The following is a 15,463-nucleotide window of genomic DNA, read 5'->3' as shown; positions in this document are numbered from 1 at the left end:
ATATACGTGCGAATTTCCTATTTTTCACACTTGTATCGTAAATAACTATTAAGACAGACAAACGAGCAGACGAACCCCCGAATAGTAAGCAAATACCGTTGCCCACAGACACCTAAAACATCAGAGGGGTTACAAGTACGTTTGCTGGGCTTTAAGATGGGGGCGAATTGCTAAATAGGTAAATTGCTTACCATGGGGCGATTCGTAAGTACAAACAAATAGTAACACTCCTGACTGTACATCGGTGGACATTATTACAAAAGGCATAAGGTCCACCGATGTATATTTAACAGTGTGAGCGATAGTACTACACATAGTATAAGCCATTAGGCCTGAGTGGACGCTCGAGTTGGGCGTGCAGCGGGGCGGGGAGTGCGGCGTGCATGTTAAACAAATGCAAACGTATAGGAGCGGCCTTAGTGCACGCTGCTCACATCACGCGTGAGCCCGACGCCACGCTGCACGCCCCGCCGAACGCTCCGCTTCGAGCGTCCACTCAGGCCTTACACATATATGTTTATGATAATGTCTGTAAACAGTGCCTAAATGTAGCCTCATAAAAATAACATTTTCCAACGCAATCCTTATCACTGTTATCAGGCGAGCGGCGGCGAAACATTACAGCGACGGTCATATTTGCTGTGTGAGTCACTCATCTCGATTCGTGTAGTAACTTTTTGATACATTCTTGTTCATTAATTACGTTCAAGGGCATGTTTCTTGTTCGCGTATAAAAAACTCGTATCTTGTTCTGTCAATCAAACGAAAAATGTGGTAACTATGTATAGGATGCCTACATAGATTACAAAGTTACTGCGTTTTAACACATTCAGTGCCGAAAACCCGACTATCGGGTATTTTATATTTCGTTCCCAGGCCGGACGACCCGATAGTCGGGATCGTGGTACTACAAGCTTTATATGAAGAAATTTTTGTGGTCTGGCGCGGATGTCTTGTTTAGCTGGGTGGCAATGAATGTGTTAACTTTAAATAGCAGTGCGAGATACGAGATTTTTACAAACAATGAATGTACCTAAAGGGGCCCACTGATTAACAGTCCGCCAGACGATATCGGCCTGTCAGTTAAACGCAAAAGGTGATAGTTCCGAACAACTGACAGGATATCGTCCGGCGGACTGGTAATCAGTGGGTCCCTTAATAGTTACAGCCTAATAGTTGTAGGCCTATGTTAATAGTTACAGTAATTATACGAAACAGCCGTGTCGCTGTTCCATTGACCCCGACCTACCTAATCGCTGTACCCACGCCTAAAAGTCTACTTTTGATAGGTCAATAAACTCTGACACAATAGATATTTCTAGCTTCATTATTATGATCTAGAATAGAGTATTATTGTGATCGTTGTAAATATACTAATGTGAGGGAAAATAAGTTCATTCATGAAAAAATGTTTCTTTTCTACCCTCTATCATCATCATCTAGCCGTTTTCGGCCACAGCGACTGCTTTCTACCGCTGAGAGCGTCGCCGGTGCGTGTCCGGCAGAAGTAAATGGGTATACTGCATTGTTTATTTTCTATAGGACAACATCAAAGAAACAAAGCTCATTATCACTTCCTCGACACGTGGCAAACCAAGAATTCGTTTTTGCCCAGAACGTGCAAGTTATGGAATGAGCTACCTTCTGAGGTGTTTCCCTTGATGGGGTTCTTCAAGGAGGTATTTAGGGTTCTCAAATCCTGCGGCTGTCGGGAATTATAGACCTCGTTTAAAAAAATATCGCTCCCCCCCCCCCCCCCCCCAATGTAGGTACTATTATGTTTCTCATATTTTGGAAATTCTTTGAGAGTAATTAAGCCCTTATTTAATCTAATATTACGTTTAATTTGTGATTACATCTTTACTTTAACAAATCTCGTCTCATTTAGGGTGTTACCACACCAATCGATCTGTCGATGGCATCGACCCTTGTAATAACTATTGTAATAAACATACTGGATGTAGTTAGATCAGGGTCAACATATCTGACTCGTCTAAATACAATTTAAGAGATTTGTATTGAATCGTAAGATACATTCAACTCGGTGCACAGTGACATCATTAAATCATTCCACTTATGCATAATTGCATACATGGGCACATCAAATTCAGAGGCTTCACTCTATATAGTCCATATAACATGCTGAGATGAGGCCATTTCGTGACACTTTATTTTCACTATGTTCTTTTTGTGTAATTATGTGTATTGTCTGTGTGTTTACGAATAAAAAACAATTCTTTTCTATAACGTGAACGCTTTCACACATGTACTAGGTATTTTCATAATAAAGAAACCGGCCAAGTGCGAGTCGGACTGGCGCACGAAGGGTTCCATACCATTACGCAAAAACCGTCAAACGTTTGTTGCATGGGAGCCCCACTTAAATATTTATTTTATCCTGTTTTTAGTATTTGTTGTTATAGCGGCAACAGAAATACATCATCTGTGAACATTTCAACTGCCTAGCTATCACGGTTCATGGGGCTGTTGCCTGGTGACAGACAGACAGACGGACAGTCGGGACAGTGTAATGGAGTCTCAGTAATAGGGTCCCGTTTTTACCCTTTGGGTACCGTACAAATTAAATTGGTTGTTCCTAATGATTCTGTTATGACAAGACGACTCAAAGCGGGGGTTCCAAGTGTCTGCTTCGCTAATCTGCTTAATGCTTTGAAAATGTTAAACAGACTCTGGCGCAGTGGTTGGCACGTGTTGAAGATCTTGTGATTAAATAAAACTGATGTCTTCTGAATATCACGTTGTTTTATTTTAATAATCGACAATGAAAAATTGATTTAAAAACTTGTATAAATAAAATTGTATAGGTAAAATAAAATAAAATAGGGACGACACAAATTGGGCAGCTAGTAGGCGGAAGCCATGTTTGAAAGAGACCGGATACAGATCAGTGACAGTAAATGTCATCTTTGACTTGTCGCTGGTGGAGAATAGGCAACTAGAATATATTTTTAACACTCCTCCTTATTCTCTACCTTCGACAAGAGTACACATACATATTAATATCACAATTTAAACATTTCTATATCATGAATTCACCATGCATGTCTCCTATCATTTACATACAATAACAAGAAATAAGATGGATAGATAGCCCTGTAAGATCACTTGTTATACATTTTTAATACTCAATTCAGATATACAACTTTTATGCTTTACAGTACTCAAGGGTTTTGTTAGCACATCTGCTACCATCTTCTCTTGCTTGTCGCGGTGTAAGCAGACGACGCTGTCTCGGTGTTCCTACGGTGCTCCTCTTGTAAAAGTCTCATGCGGACCACATCCGAACTTAAGGTACTAGTCAGACACGCAGTCTCGAGGCTGGATACCAATACGTCATATTCTTGAGGCAGACCAGACAACAGAATCTCGGCGACCTCTTCGTCATCCACCTTTTTGTCTATGTCTTCTAATTGTTGTACTAAGTAAGACCATGACGTTGTTGATGTAGTCCGACATTGATGCGAATTGGCCGTACTCGACCCGATGCAGCTTACGCAGTAGGAGAACCCTACGGTATAATCCTTTATTTTCGTAGCACTCCGCAAGTTTGTCCCATGCTTCCTTCGATGTGGTGCAGTTACGCACGTGTTGGTACAGGGCCGGTTGGAGCGACAAACTTATGCGCGCCAGTGCCTTCGCGTCGCGACCCGCATCGGTGTCCGTGCCTTCTACGCACTTCCACAGACCTTCCAATGTTAAAACCATTTTCACCGCAAACTTCCACGGAATGTAGGTATCGATGCCAGTCAATCTCTCTATTGAGGTTATGTGTCCGCCCAAATTTGATGCCAATCTCGACATATTTTCTGAAGACATCGTTGAAATGTTTATGTAAGATTTTCAGTCTTGATCTCACTTCACAAAGAATCTTCAATAATCTGGGCCCATAACCTGTTAAACAGACTCTGGCGCAGTGGTTGGCACGTGTTGAAGATCTTGTGATTAAATAAAACTGATGTCTTCTGAATATCACGTTGTTTTATTTTAATAATCGACAATGAAAAATTGATTTAAAAACTTGTATAAATAAAATTGTATAGGTAAAATAAAATAAAATAGGGACGACACAAATTGGGCAGCTAGTGGGCGGAAGCCATGTTTGAAAGAGACCGGATACAGATCAGTGACAGTAAATGTCATCTTTGACTTGTCGCTGGTGGAGAATAGACAACTAGAATATATTTTTAACAGAAAATCTCTGTATTATCAGGCGTGGCTCACTCCGCGATTTCGTCGCTTTGCTACAGGTACATCCGTTCCACACCAATTTTGGTGGCTAGCCATAAGCATAACTATTATTTATTCTGTGGTATTATGTTACCTTCTCATAAATAAATCAATATAATGACAAACTTGCACAAATAACACAAAGGCGTCTTTTCTTCAGAGTGGGTCCTCTGCACTCAAACTAACATGCGCAAACGCAGTGAGTCACAAGTTCAATGACATCCAAATTAGGGCAGACAGATATGAGTGTGGGATACAATATGCCTAAAAAACTATTGTCTTTTGGGCAGATGTCCGAGTCCAGTCCGACAAGCTGCAAAAGTGCATATTCAACTCGCTTAGTTAATGATGATTTAGTATAAAATATATCCAGCTATTTTGACCCACACTAACATACTAACAGGGCAAGTTAAAATAGTTAAATAAAAGCTTGTAATCATAATAAACAAACATAAAAAAACGCCAATGATATTATATAACCATAGATAGGTTATAGTCATACTTGAGGAGCACAAAAGATACTTCCATATTTATTTCTGTGCCTACGAAGAAATCTGTTATTTTTGATTAGTTTTCTCATTACATCCATCTTTGTCACACTCGTTGTTAAACATAAGGTCGTCTCTTTCTCTTTCGGTGTGCGGGAGCTCGTTAGCACGTGCACAGTTCTCGCTTGTCCAGCCGCGTCTAAAGGAAACTTGTCCAATTTGTCACAAGTTAAGCGCTTCAATTTTGGAACGCCTATAACCTATCTTGAGTTTATAAATAAAATAAAAAAAATAATAAAATAAAATAATTTTTTTTAATTAGTTAATATTATTTTTGTTTGTTTTTATTTTTATCTTCTTTTTATCACTAACATAGATTTATAAATTTTGTTGAGCCTTGTACTAACAATAATATGGATTGTTTATTCAAAATTAATAGTATTTTATGCAACCGTTGTTTAAGAGGGGTCAAAAAAGGCGAGTGGCGTGTAACAATTTGAGGCGAAGCCGAATATAAATAAAAGTACGGGAGTAGAAAAAGGTTGTAAAAATGTCTTGTCCTGATAACAGGGAGTCCCCAATATCAGTTAACGATCTAATGGGAAGTACCGATCGGAACAATAATTAGATTGTATAGATAATCCGCATATTAACTGGGTGTCATGGGATATAAAAAGTAGTCTAGCCGTCATCGTTTATTCAGTAGCTCGCGAAGTGTCAAAAACATGTGGCAAATAAACTTTATTCTTGTTGGTGCATGCCTCTGTAAGTATTTATGGAAATATTTTTACTTTTATTAGTTTTGTACATTTTAAATATTGTTAAAGATATGTATTTATATGTATATGATGTGTTTGTAATGTCTGTCATTTTTTATATTGATATTTTATTATGTTAATCATGCTAATGGCTATGCCGATCCGTTGAGCGAGGAACTAGCCAGCTCTACGGTCCCCGGTGACATCAAATATTTTTTTCGAAAGCTGCCTAAATAATTAATTTGCGAGCGCTTGGGCACCAATAGTTTCAATTACAGATGTACCTAGTGCATAATTGTTTTTCATCGCATTTTCTCGGAAACGTTCGTATTTGTCATGCTACTTCAGTCAACCTCAGTACTTTTTGTACCGAGACTGACTGAAATAGCAAGACACGTTCGTACGTTTCCGTGAAAATACGATGGAAAACAATTGTGCACTACATCTGTATCAATATCGGCATGTTTTGTCAGTTTCAGTATGCAGGACTGCATCAATGGCGGACACCGTGGATCCCAGGGCCCCGCGGCTAACCAATCCCAGATACTTCCAAACGTCGTGGTGAGAACATTTTGCCCCGACGGCTATAAATAAATACTTAGAACATTCATACACAAATTGACTAAGCCCCGCAGTAGCTCAAGGTTTGTATTACGGCTCAGACAACGATATTGTATATGTAATATACAATTACTCAAATGCATAGAAAACTCCCGTGACCATCGAGCTGATCTGATGATGGAGACAGGAGGTGGCCACAGGAACTCTGTGATAAAACCACGCAACCTAATTCTGTTTGTGTTTTTAGAATTGTTTCGATGGGTTTTAGTTGCCTGTGGAAAGAAAAGTACAGTCAGCGATAAAAGCTTGTAACAAACATGAATTTTTTGTCAAAAACTTATCTAGTTTTATAATTATAACATAACAGGGCAAGCGGCTTAGTCATGACGGAAGTTATAACGACACCCGGGGCGGCGACCGACATCGGCCTGACTGGCAATGAAAATGTGGCCATCGTGGTCCATGGACGAGAAAGCAGCGTCTACAGTGATTTTGGAGATGCCCTCCGGTTTTGTAAGTACCTATTCCGTACACGGCGGGAAGATGTTGATAACTCGCGGGAAAAAATGGAAGAAATTTGAACTTTATGCAATTCAATTTTAAGTTCAAATTTCTTCAATAAAATATCTCGAGTTATCAACTTCTTCCCGCCGAGTACCGTATTATTCAGGGTGTTAAATGCAATGAGCACATCAATTTTGTTAGTGCATTTTGGATATCTTGGGTAACATTACGTGTAGGAAAAAATCTCTCAATTTGTATAAGTTCAACCACCATTCGTAGCTGCCAAATTTCGTCGTTTACTATTATATAACTACCGTTCCGGTACCCCTAGTCTCTAGTCTAGTGTTTTCATTCGATAGCGTGACGTGACGTACGCGTTTGCGTTAAGTGTCTTTTTGTATGGGATTTTGAGCTTCTAAAACGTCGGGTCCTTACGGTTTTACCTACTGAACAAACGTGAACTAACGATGACCTAACGATATAGATACGCCATTTGCGGGCAAACAATATGGGGTGGTCAACTTCACGAGCATCCCGCTTTGCGCGCTGTCAAAATCCCATACAAAAATAGACAAAACGCAAACGGGAACGCTAGTCGAACGAACGAAATGTAAACTAGGGGCTCAGACTGGAACATTCCGAAACCGAAAAAGCCATTTCTTTTTTTTTTGGCTAAATAATAAATAAAATATCTTTATTTCGAAGAACAGACTTCATAGTTGTTAGTAACAAACAGTAAAATTAAAACAAATAAATTAAACTTAAAGCTAAGGGTTAGTATTAGTTATAAGTAGGTACATACACATTTAATTTTAAAACAAGAAAACAACTAATAAGCTATACATGTGCCATTTTGCAGCGCTCGCCTCTGCAGACAGGACCATGGTTATCATCATGTTAGACTGGGGTTACCTCTCATTCTCCTCGTACGAGCAGGCCGTGGCGGTCGTGCCCTCAATCGCTACGCTACTAAGGACCTTCATAGGGTCCATAGCCAACTTGAACCCAGGCCGCCTTCACCTCATCGGCTTTGACCTGGGAGCTCACATCGTGGGTATAGCCAATCGGAACGCTGCCGTTACTGCACGAGCAGTTAAAATAACAGGTGCGTTAGAAGATGTATCTAGTCTGTCAAGCTGGATATGTCAGTAGCAATGTAAAAGCTTAGTTTTAATTTTCGATTATGATTGTATATATAATTTTAAGTTTAAGTGTTACTGTATCATTCTAATTTTATTTGACATGTAAACTGGCTTTAAGAATAAATGAGTATGAGTATGAGTAAAGCAAACTAACTCATGAACCGTGATAGCTAGATAGTTAAAATTTTCACAGATGATGTAGGTATTTCGGTTGCCGCTATAACAACAAATACTAAAAACAAAATAAAAGAAACATTTAAGTGGGGCTTCCACACAACAAACGTGATTTGTTGCCGTTTTTTGCGTAATGGTACGGAACCCTTCCTGTACGAGTCCGACTCGCACTTAGTCGGTTTTTCTTATTTTAAACATTTAAGTATTTTTTTAACTTCATGCTTGCACAATTTTTCCACAGTCCGTTATAAAACGTCCCATTAATATTGCAGCACTGAGCCCCGCTGGTGAGCGCTGGGGCTCTGGCTCAGAGCGTCTCAGGGCCAGCGACGCCACCACGGTCGAAGTCATCCACACCAATATAAGTGGCACAAGAGCCTTTGGCACCACTGACGCCCTCGGCACTGTAGACATCTACCCGAATGGCGGGATCAGGCAGCCCGGGTGTGTGAACAGTGACAACTCTTGCCACCACAACAGGGCTTGGGAGTTGTTCGCGGCGACCGTGGACACTGGGGGGCACCTGATGGCGCTGCGATGCGACACGATGACGCAAGTTAACAGCAATCGGTGCACGGGAACACCGCCTTTGATCGTGGGAGCGTTGGAGCTTCTTAAACTACAGTAAATTGAACTTTGGTATTTGTAAAGTATCAAAATAATATCCGTTAGGCCAAAGAGGATAGATAGTATAGAGAGCCTGTCATAGTACATTTTGTAGTCACAGTAAATTTACTGACATCTATCGACACACGACTAAAACTCAAAAAACGTATAAAACTATCAAAAAAATGTATATAAAGCCTAACCAGTAATATATGATCATTGTCAAGAGGGCGCTGTTATCCTCATGTATATGGTAACAGTTCAGTATAGTATGAAAAAAATAGTTACAGTGAAATTCCGCAACATGGCGAGTGATTATATTGCTGGTCAGGCTTTAATTATTTATTTATTAATATGTGCACCATAGTTTAAACCATAAGGTATCGTTTGTAATGTATTCGCTACAAGAAGGTAAATAAATAATTATTTTTATTTAATTACCATACGTGATAGACTGTAATACAAAGTCCCCCGCCGCGTCTGTCAGTTTGTATGTATGTTCGCGATAAACTCAAAAACTACTGAACGCATTTTCATGCGGTTTTCACCTATCAATAGAGTGATACTTGAGGAAAATTTAGGTGTATAATTTCATAAGGTTTTTTGTAACCCGTGCGAAGCCTGGGCGGGTCGCTAGTATTAAATACAACTAATTACATATTAAATACGGCAATTTAATACATTCGTAATTAAGTGGATGATGTAACTAGTATTTAATCAGAACTTAATATTGTTTTATTTCTTACAGGAGGGGCCTTTATCGAGTGAACACTGGAAACACTTACCCTTACAGTGCTTAAATAATGGCATGTTTAATAAGTTAAAAAAAATAGTTTTTTTGAAACTTTAAGATGTTGTATTTTTTTATAATTCCCATATATTTTTAAAATTTTCAATTTATTGTGATAAATTGCTCATTTTCTATCTATTGAACTAGATTTAGTTATAAAATTCAACATGTGTCAACTACCCTATAATCTCCCGTGTTTAAATAAATTTCCCAACAGGTTTTATAATGTAAAAATACTGATCATATCAAATGATTGTGCTTGAGTAATGAATGCCATTAAAAAAAACCATGCAATTTATAATCACTACAACAATGGAGGTGATTAAGTTAATTATGTAATTATCAAGTTTTATGTTTAATAAATCTTGAATTCATAAATGGTAGATTTGCATGGAATATAAGATATAAGCTAATATTAATAGATGCATAATGGTTGACAATATTAAATTATTTATCCTCATGAGGCCCACCGTATAAATTGTTCCTATATTTTTGTCTAGTACCCACAACAGGAGCCTTATTGAGCTTAACGGTTTTGAATGATTCACAGTTAGTTTCACTAGACTCATATCAACCGGAATATTTTTTTTTTTTTTTATACCACATAGGTGGCAAACAAGCATACGGGCCGCCTGATGGTAAGCAGTCACCGTAGCCTATGGACGCCTGCAACTCCAGAGGTGTTACATGCGCGTTGCCGACCTTTTTTTAAAAACCTGTACACTCCTTTTTTGAAGAACCCCATATCGTAGACCCTCGGGAAAACCTCGGAAGGGAGCTCATTCCACAGCCGGAGCGTCCGCGGGAGGAAATTCCTCTTAAACCGCACAGTACGCGACCATTTAGGTTCTAGGGTGTGTGGATGAACACCCTGCCGATGGCGAGCGGTGCGGTGATAGAAAGATAGAAATAGAATATGGAACTGTCCTATAATATTTATCAATTTATTTTATGACAAGTATGCACAAAGCCATGACGTGTGGTGGAAGACAGGGCAGACCTTGGCCCAGCAGTGGCCATCAACAATATAGGCTATTAAAAAAAACTAAAAAAAGGCAAGTTAAGCTACTAACACATAAAATAATATCATAACACTATAGGCATACGGGTAATGCTACAGGTGGTTTACTAACGAATGGGCCAAAAACGTTTCCCAAAGTATCACATCCCAAACTATGTTCCCCAAATTATCATTTCCCAAAAAAATGTTTGGCAAAAGAACTTATCGCAATTTTTAAGTTAGCAATAGTCAAGTTATTGTTTAGCAAATAATTACTTGGTCAAGTTTCATTTTACCCAAACGAAAGTACACCGCTACAGGTATATAAGAATTACATTAAATTGCTATCTTTTATGCTATCTGAAAGAAATAAACTAACTTTTTTGCCTGTAAAATTTGTAGGTGGTTTAACTTTTTGTTATTATTATTATTCTATTAGCAGGCAGGCAGTTGTGACAACTGATATAGCCTGTATCCAGTAATCATTGACAAGTAGATGTATAGGTGTGCTTGTCTAATTTATTTTTAAATTGGTTCACATTTTGTGCTGAAACCACATCTCACAGGGAGTTTGTTCCAAGCCCTAACTACTCGGTTGCTCGAAAAGTGTTTGTATGGATTACTGTGGGACCTATGCCTTTCTAACTTTAAGTGATGACCTTTGAGACGGGTGTTGTTGTTGCGCTTGAACATCTCATGAAAATCCTTGAGGGCATTGTGCCCAGACAGTATTTTATTTTTACATCTCTATTAGGTCTCCGCATTCTCTGTGGTGCTTAAGAGTTAGATTTATTTAGAATGAGATAGATTTGTAGGTACATAACAACTGAGTAATGAGTAATTTGCTATGTTTGGGTATCTTCTGATAAATATGAGATCCAGCAGTGTGTAACTGACACCGTAAGATTGTGAACCCGTTAGTTTAAATCTAACGTAGGTTAGGTTAGTTTATAATCTCCCTACCGTTAGTTTATAATTTAACTAGCGAGATTATAATCTGACGAGTGTTTACAATTTTACAATGACATCCCTATTCTGAGAAACATGTTGGTTCAGTGCCTATGTAAACTATGACAAATAACTATTTTTTAAATTTTCAAGATAAAACATACCATTTTAGAATAACTATAAATAGTGTGATGGTAATTTTCATGTTACCTCCATTTGGTGAAGAGAAAATCTTTTTTATTTCATCCTATTATCTTTGTTGTGACAGTATAAGAATATTATCAAACAAATCGGCATTGAACTCATATTTAATAGACGGTTAATGAAAATCGCCCTAATTATGTAAATTAATTGCTACACCGCCTCACTTTCTCTAAACATCTCTCTCACTCACTTATGAATGAAAATAAACGTAACTATACAAATATATGCAATACTCACGTCGTAGGGCACCATTTTTTCAGCCAACGACACCCTGTCTCGATCTGAAAAGCAAAATACAATACGAAATAAGGACACTGGATTCTTCACTAGATACACTAAACTGCACTGCACTTCACGAGAGCGATCGAACAGGATTAAGCAGAGTATTATTAGATTTAGAAATTATGTACCATCATCTTCCGACCCCGACGGCTGGGCTACAATTTCCGACTTTTTTATCCCGGATTCCATCACTTCTATATGATCCGTGTCGCCCGAAGCCATTTTTGTTCCACTGTTACACCCCCTATTTTGAAGTCACTATAGTTAATTTTTGCACAATATAATTTATCATGGCTCACATCACACTTGCATTACTAACACAACGATTCACAGTAATTTAATTAGAAGAAATCAATTAGTTTACGCGAAAAAGCTCGCCCAGTTACATCCGTCTGACACGACCGTTCATATTTAACTGGGTTGCCGTACTGAAAAAATGACCATAGACTATAGAGTTCTTGGCATAGTGTTGTCAATCGATATTTACCAAAAAAGTTGACGGTTTTTTTGCGTTCGTTGGAATTATTTTATTTTTTAACACTGGCAACTCTGATATCGGCGAACGCCATGTTTGTTTCTTTTCCGTCATTCCTTTGCCGCGGAGAGATTTTTTTAAGGTTATTTCTTATTCTTATCTTGGCGTCTGTTTTGATTCTCAAAGAAATTCATCTTGTTTTTATGAAGACGCGCTCTCTGGTTAAGCATTGTAGACTCAACTTGGTTAATACGTGATTGCAGATAGCGTCGTGCGGCTATAGTTGATATTATAATCGGCGAATATATTTACCGATTGACGGCGTTGTTTTTATGAAAATGGGCAAGAAAGTAAGAGAATACAAGTCTGGCGACTTTATATTCGCCAAAGTCAAAGGATACCCAGCATGGCCGGCTCGAGTAAGTCTTTATATTTTATTTACACATATGATTATAGGCTTAAAAACAAAAGACTTGAAATGGAGTCCTAGTGTAGTTTTAGGCGGGAAGACATGTTCATGTCCATCCCCACGCTTGGATACTGAGTTATTATGTAAATAATTATACTGTATAGCAGCCTTGCTACCTTTTGAGGCCTGCTTGACGGCGAAAACTAGCTTTTAAATTACATAATTTGACAATAGAAGTTGGGCATTCTGTTCCAATTTTGCTAACTTATGTGCTTCTATATACCAAACTAGACACATAACTGTATTTTCTATTATTATTAGTATGAATCTAAGTCAGTGCAATGTTACTGACACAAAGGACTATTAATGTATGCTCATTAGTGATAGTAATCTGTATGTAAATAGATAAATATAGGCATAACACAAAGACTATTAATTTATAAAAGGGGCAAAATCAGATTAAAATTGTCTTAAGACGAAATTATACTCACAGTGGGACCACTCTGGACAAGGGTGGCAAGAGAGAGGAAATACTGGAAGGAGTTGGAGGAGGCCTTTGCCGACAGGCACACTGAACTAAGAGACTTCATATAAATATTCAAAACTAAAATTACTACTAAAATCAACAAATATGTTCAGAATAAAGGGCTATATAAATAAAAACATTGTCTTGCATATACAAGCAGCACTGATGCAGATATAATTACTACTTATTCTCCGTTTGAACATTCTGTTTCATTTCGAACTATTTTAATTTTTTATTTATAGGTACAAAAACAGAATGGCAAGAAGTATTTCGTATACTTCTATGGCACCGGGGAGACGTGAGTATTATCAGTTAATTACCTACTGAACTGCAAGAACCGTTTCATTTTTAAAGCTTAAAAGAAACTTGTGTCTGTCCGTCTGTAACAGTTTATTTGCTCTAAAAACGACTGAACTAATTAAGTTTAATTTGGTTACACATATGTATCTTTTTTCAAACAATATTATGTTATATATCAAATGCTTAATGCTTTATTATATCAAGGCTTATTGTGAGAATCACAAATATATTTCTAATTATTTTATTTTTGTATAAATACAAATATATTAGATGTTATGTAAGGAAATAGGCAATAAATTTGATTCTTTTTTGTTGAATGAAATAATATCATCGTAATGTGGCAAGTGTGATGGGCTGTAGGGTACCCATGTTTACAACTCGCATGGGATTGTTTCAATAAACTTAATAAATGTTTTGTTAAAGTTAAATTCATTAATTATACATTGTATAAATTGTATATACTATAATTGTATATATATTATTATTATATTAATGAATAAAAGGTTGGCTGGAAGAGATCGCTCTTTAGCGATAAGGCTGCCTGTTGTTTACCTCTGTCTTCATGTATTATTTGTGTTTCCATGTACATTTATTCTGAGGTTGTGCAATAAAGTGGATTTGTAATGTATTGTATATTTCCTAATTCCAGTGCCAACCTGCCTCCGAACATGATATTCGACTACGCTGAAAACAAGGACAAGTTCCTGAACAAGTCGGTGAAGCGCAAGGACTTCAATGACGGTGTGAAGCAGATTGAACATGACTTCACTAATAATGTTCCTTTGGAGCAGGTCATTGGAGCTTTGGCGGTAAGTCTTCTTGGCAATTTTCTGAAAAACCAGAATTGACTTACAATTTTTGAAAATGTCAAAACTTAACATCATAAAGAGAGAATCCAAGCAGCGTTCTAGAGCAAAGGTTATGACTCCCGGCTTTACTGAAATAGGTATTTTAATATTAAGTTTTCGTAAAGCTGAGTTGTTCCTCTATAAATTGTATATACAGATATTACAGATGTCTATCACAATGAAAAAATTAACTGTGTTCAACTCTGGCCAATGTGAGATTCGAACATACATATTTGAATTGCCGGCCCAACACGCTACCAATTCCACCAGCTCGGCCTGTTTCTCTTATTTTTACTCAAGGCCTCTACCTATTACGATTCATAAAAAATAAAAATAAATCATTACTGTTAGGTGTTTAAAATCGAAACATTATGTCTGCAGTTTACTGTAACTCTTGTGGTATTTAAAAGTATAATACCTATGTGTGACAGGAGGCAGAACCAGCGCCGGCTGACGACTCCATGAATGAGACCGCCAACAACACCGCAGACTCCGCCATCGACACCACGGCCGCCGACGAGACCATGGACGAGGTAACATCTGCTTTACACTGCCCAGTGGATCACTTCACGCCGTCGGCAGACCAGCGCCGGCTGACGACTCCATGAACGAGACCGCCAACGACACCGCAGACTCCGCCATCGACACCACGGCCGCCGACGAGACCATGGACGAGGTAACATCTGCTTTACACTGCCCAGTGGATCACTTCACGCCGTCGGCAGACCAGCGCCGGCTGACGACTCCATGAACGAGACCGCCAACGACACCGCAGACTCCGCCATCGACACCACGGCCGCCGACGAGACCATGGACGAGGTAACATCTGCTTTACACTGCCCAGTGGATCACTTCACGCCGTCGGCAGACCAGCGCCGGCTGACGACTCCATGAACGAGACCGCCAACGACACCGCAGACTCCGCCATCGACACCACGGCCGCCGACGAGACCATGGACGAGGTAACATCTGCTTTACACTGCCCAGTGGATCACTTCACGCCGTCGGCAGACCAGCGCCGGCTGACGACTCCATGAACGAGACCGCCAACGACACCGCAGACTCCGCCATCGACACCACGGCCGCCGACGAGACCATGGACGAGGTAACATCTGCTTTACACTGCCCAGTGGATCACTTCACGCCGTCGGCAGACCAGCGCCGGCTGACGACTCCATGAACGAGACCGCCAACGACACC

At 38.9% G+C, this 15,463-nt stretch overlaps 2 protein-coding genes across 12 annotated transcripts in view; one reads left to right on the top strand and one right to left on the bottom strand.

Moving 5' to 3' along the window:
• The window catches only part of LOC134659129 (phosphatidylinositol 4-phosphate 5-kinase type-1 alpha), a 91,281-nt gene extending 79,134 nt beyond the window's left edge, over positions 1–12,147 (bottom strand). For 5 of the 11 annotated variants that reach the window (XM_063514741.1, XM_063514743.1, XM_063514745.1 and 2 more), the window contains exons 1-2: positions 11,834–12,147; positions 11,661–11,704 (exon numbers count right to left, since the gene is read on the bottom strand). In XM_063514741.1, coding sequence (XP_063370811.1) covers positions 11,661–11,704; positions 11,834–11,927 — 138 coding nt within the window. In that variant the 5' untranslated portion in view covers positions 11,928–12,147. The remainder of the gene's footprint in view (positions 1–11,660; positions 11,705–11,833) is intronic. The other 6 variants (XM_063514748.1, XM_063514750.1, XM_063514749.1 and 3 more) reach the window with 2 other exon arrangements.
• A 64-nt stretch (positions 12,148–12,211) lies between these two features.
• Positions 12,212–15,463, top strand: part of LOC134659000 (hepatoma-derived growth factor-related protein 2) — a 30,837-nt gene continuing 27,585 nt past the window's right edge. The window contains exons 1-6 of the mRNA XM_063514607.1: positions 12,212–12,599; positions 13,358–13,413; positions 14,065–14,224; positions 14,695–14,837; positions 14,965–15,123; positions 15,251–15,409. Of these exons, the coding sequence (XP_063370677.1) occupies positions 12,513–12,599; positions 13,358–13,413; positions 14,065–14,224; positions 14,695–14,837; positions 14,965–15,123; positions 15,251–15,409 (764 nt within the window). The 5' untranslated portion in view covers positions 12,212–12,512. The remainder of the gene's footprint in view (positions 12,600–13,357; positions 13,414–14,064; positions 14,225–14,694; positions 14,838–14,964; positions 15,124–15,250; positions 15,410–15,463) is intronic.

Source organism: Cydia amplana, chromosome 24, assembly GCF_948474715.1.
Source record: "Cydia amplana chromosome 24, ilCydAmpl1.1, whole genome shotgun sequence".
NCBI classification, from domain to species: Eukaryota; Metazoa; Arthropoda; class Insecta; order Lepidoptera; family Tortricidae; genus Cydia; species Cydia amplana.
Note: the sequence above shows the minus strand (reverse complement) of the source record. Positions and strands in the feature narration are given on the sequence as shown.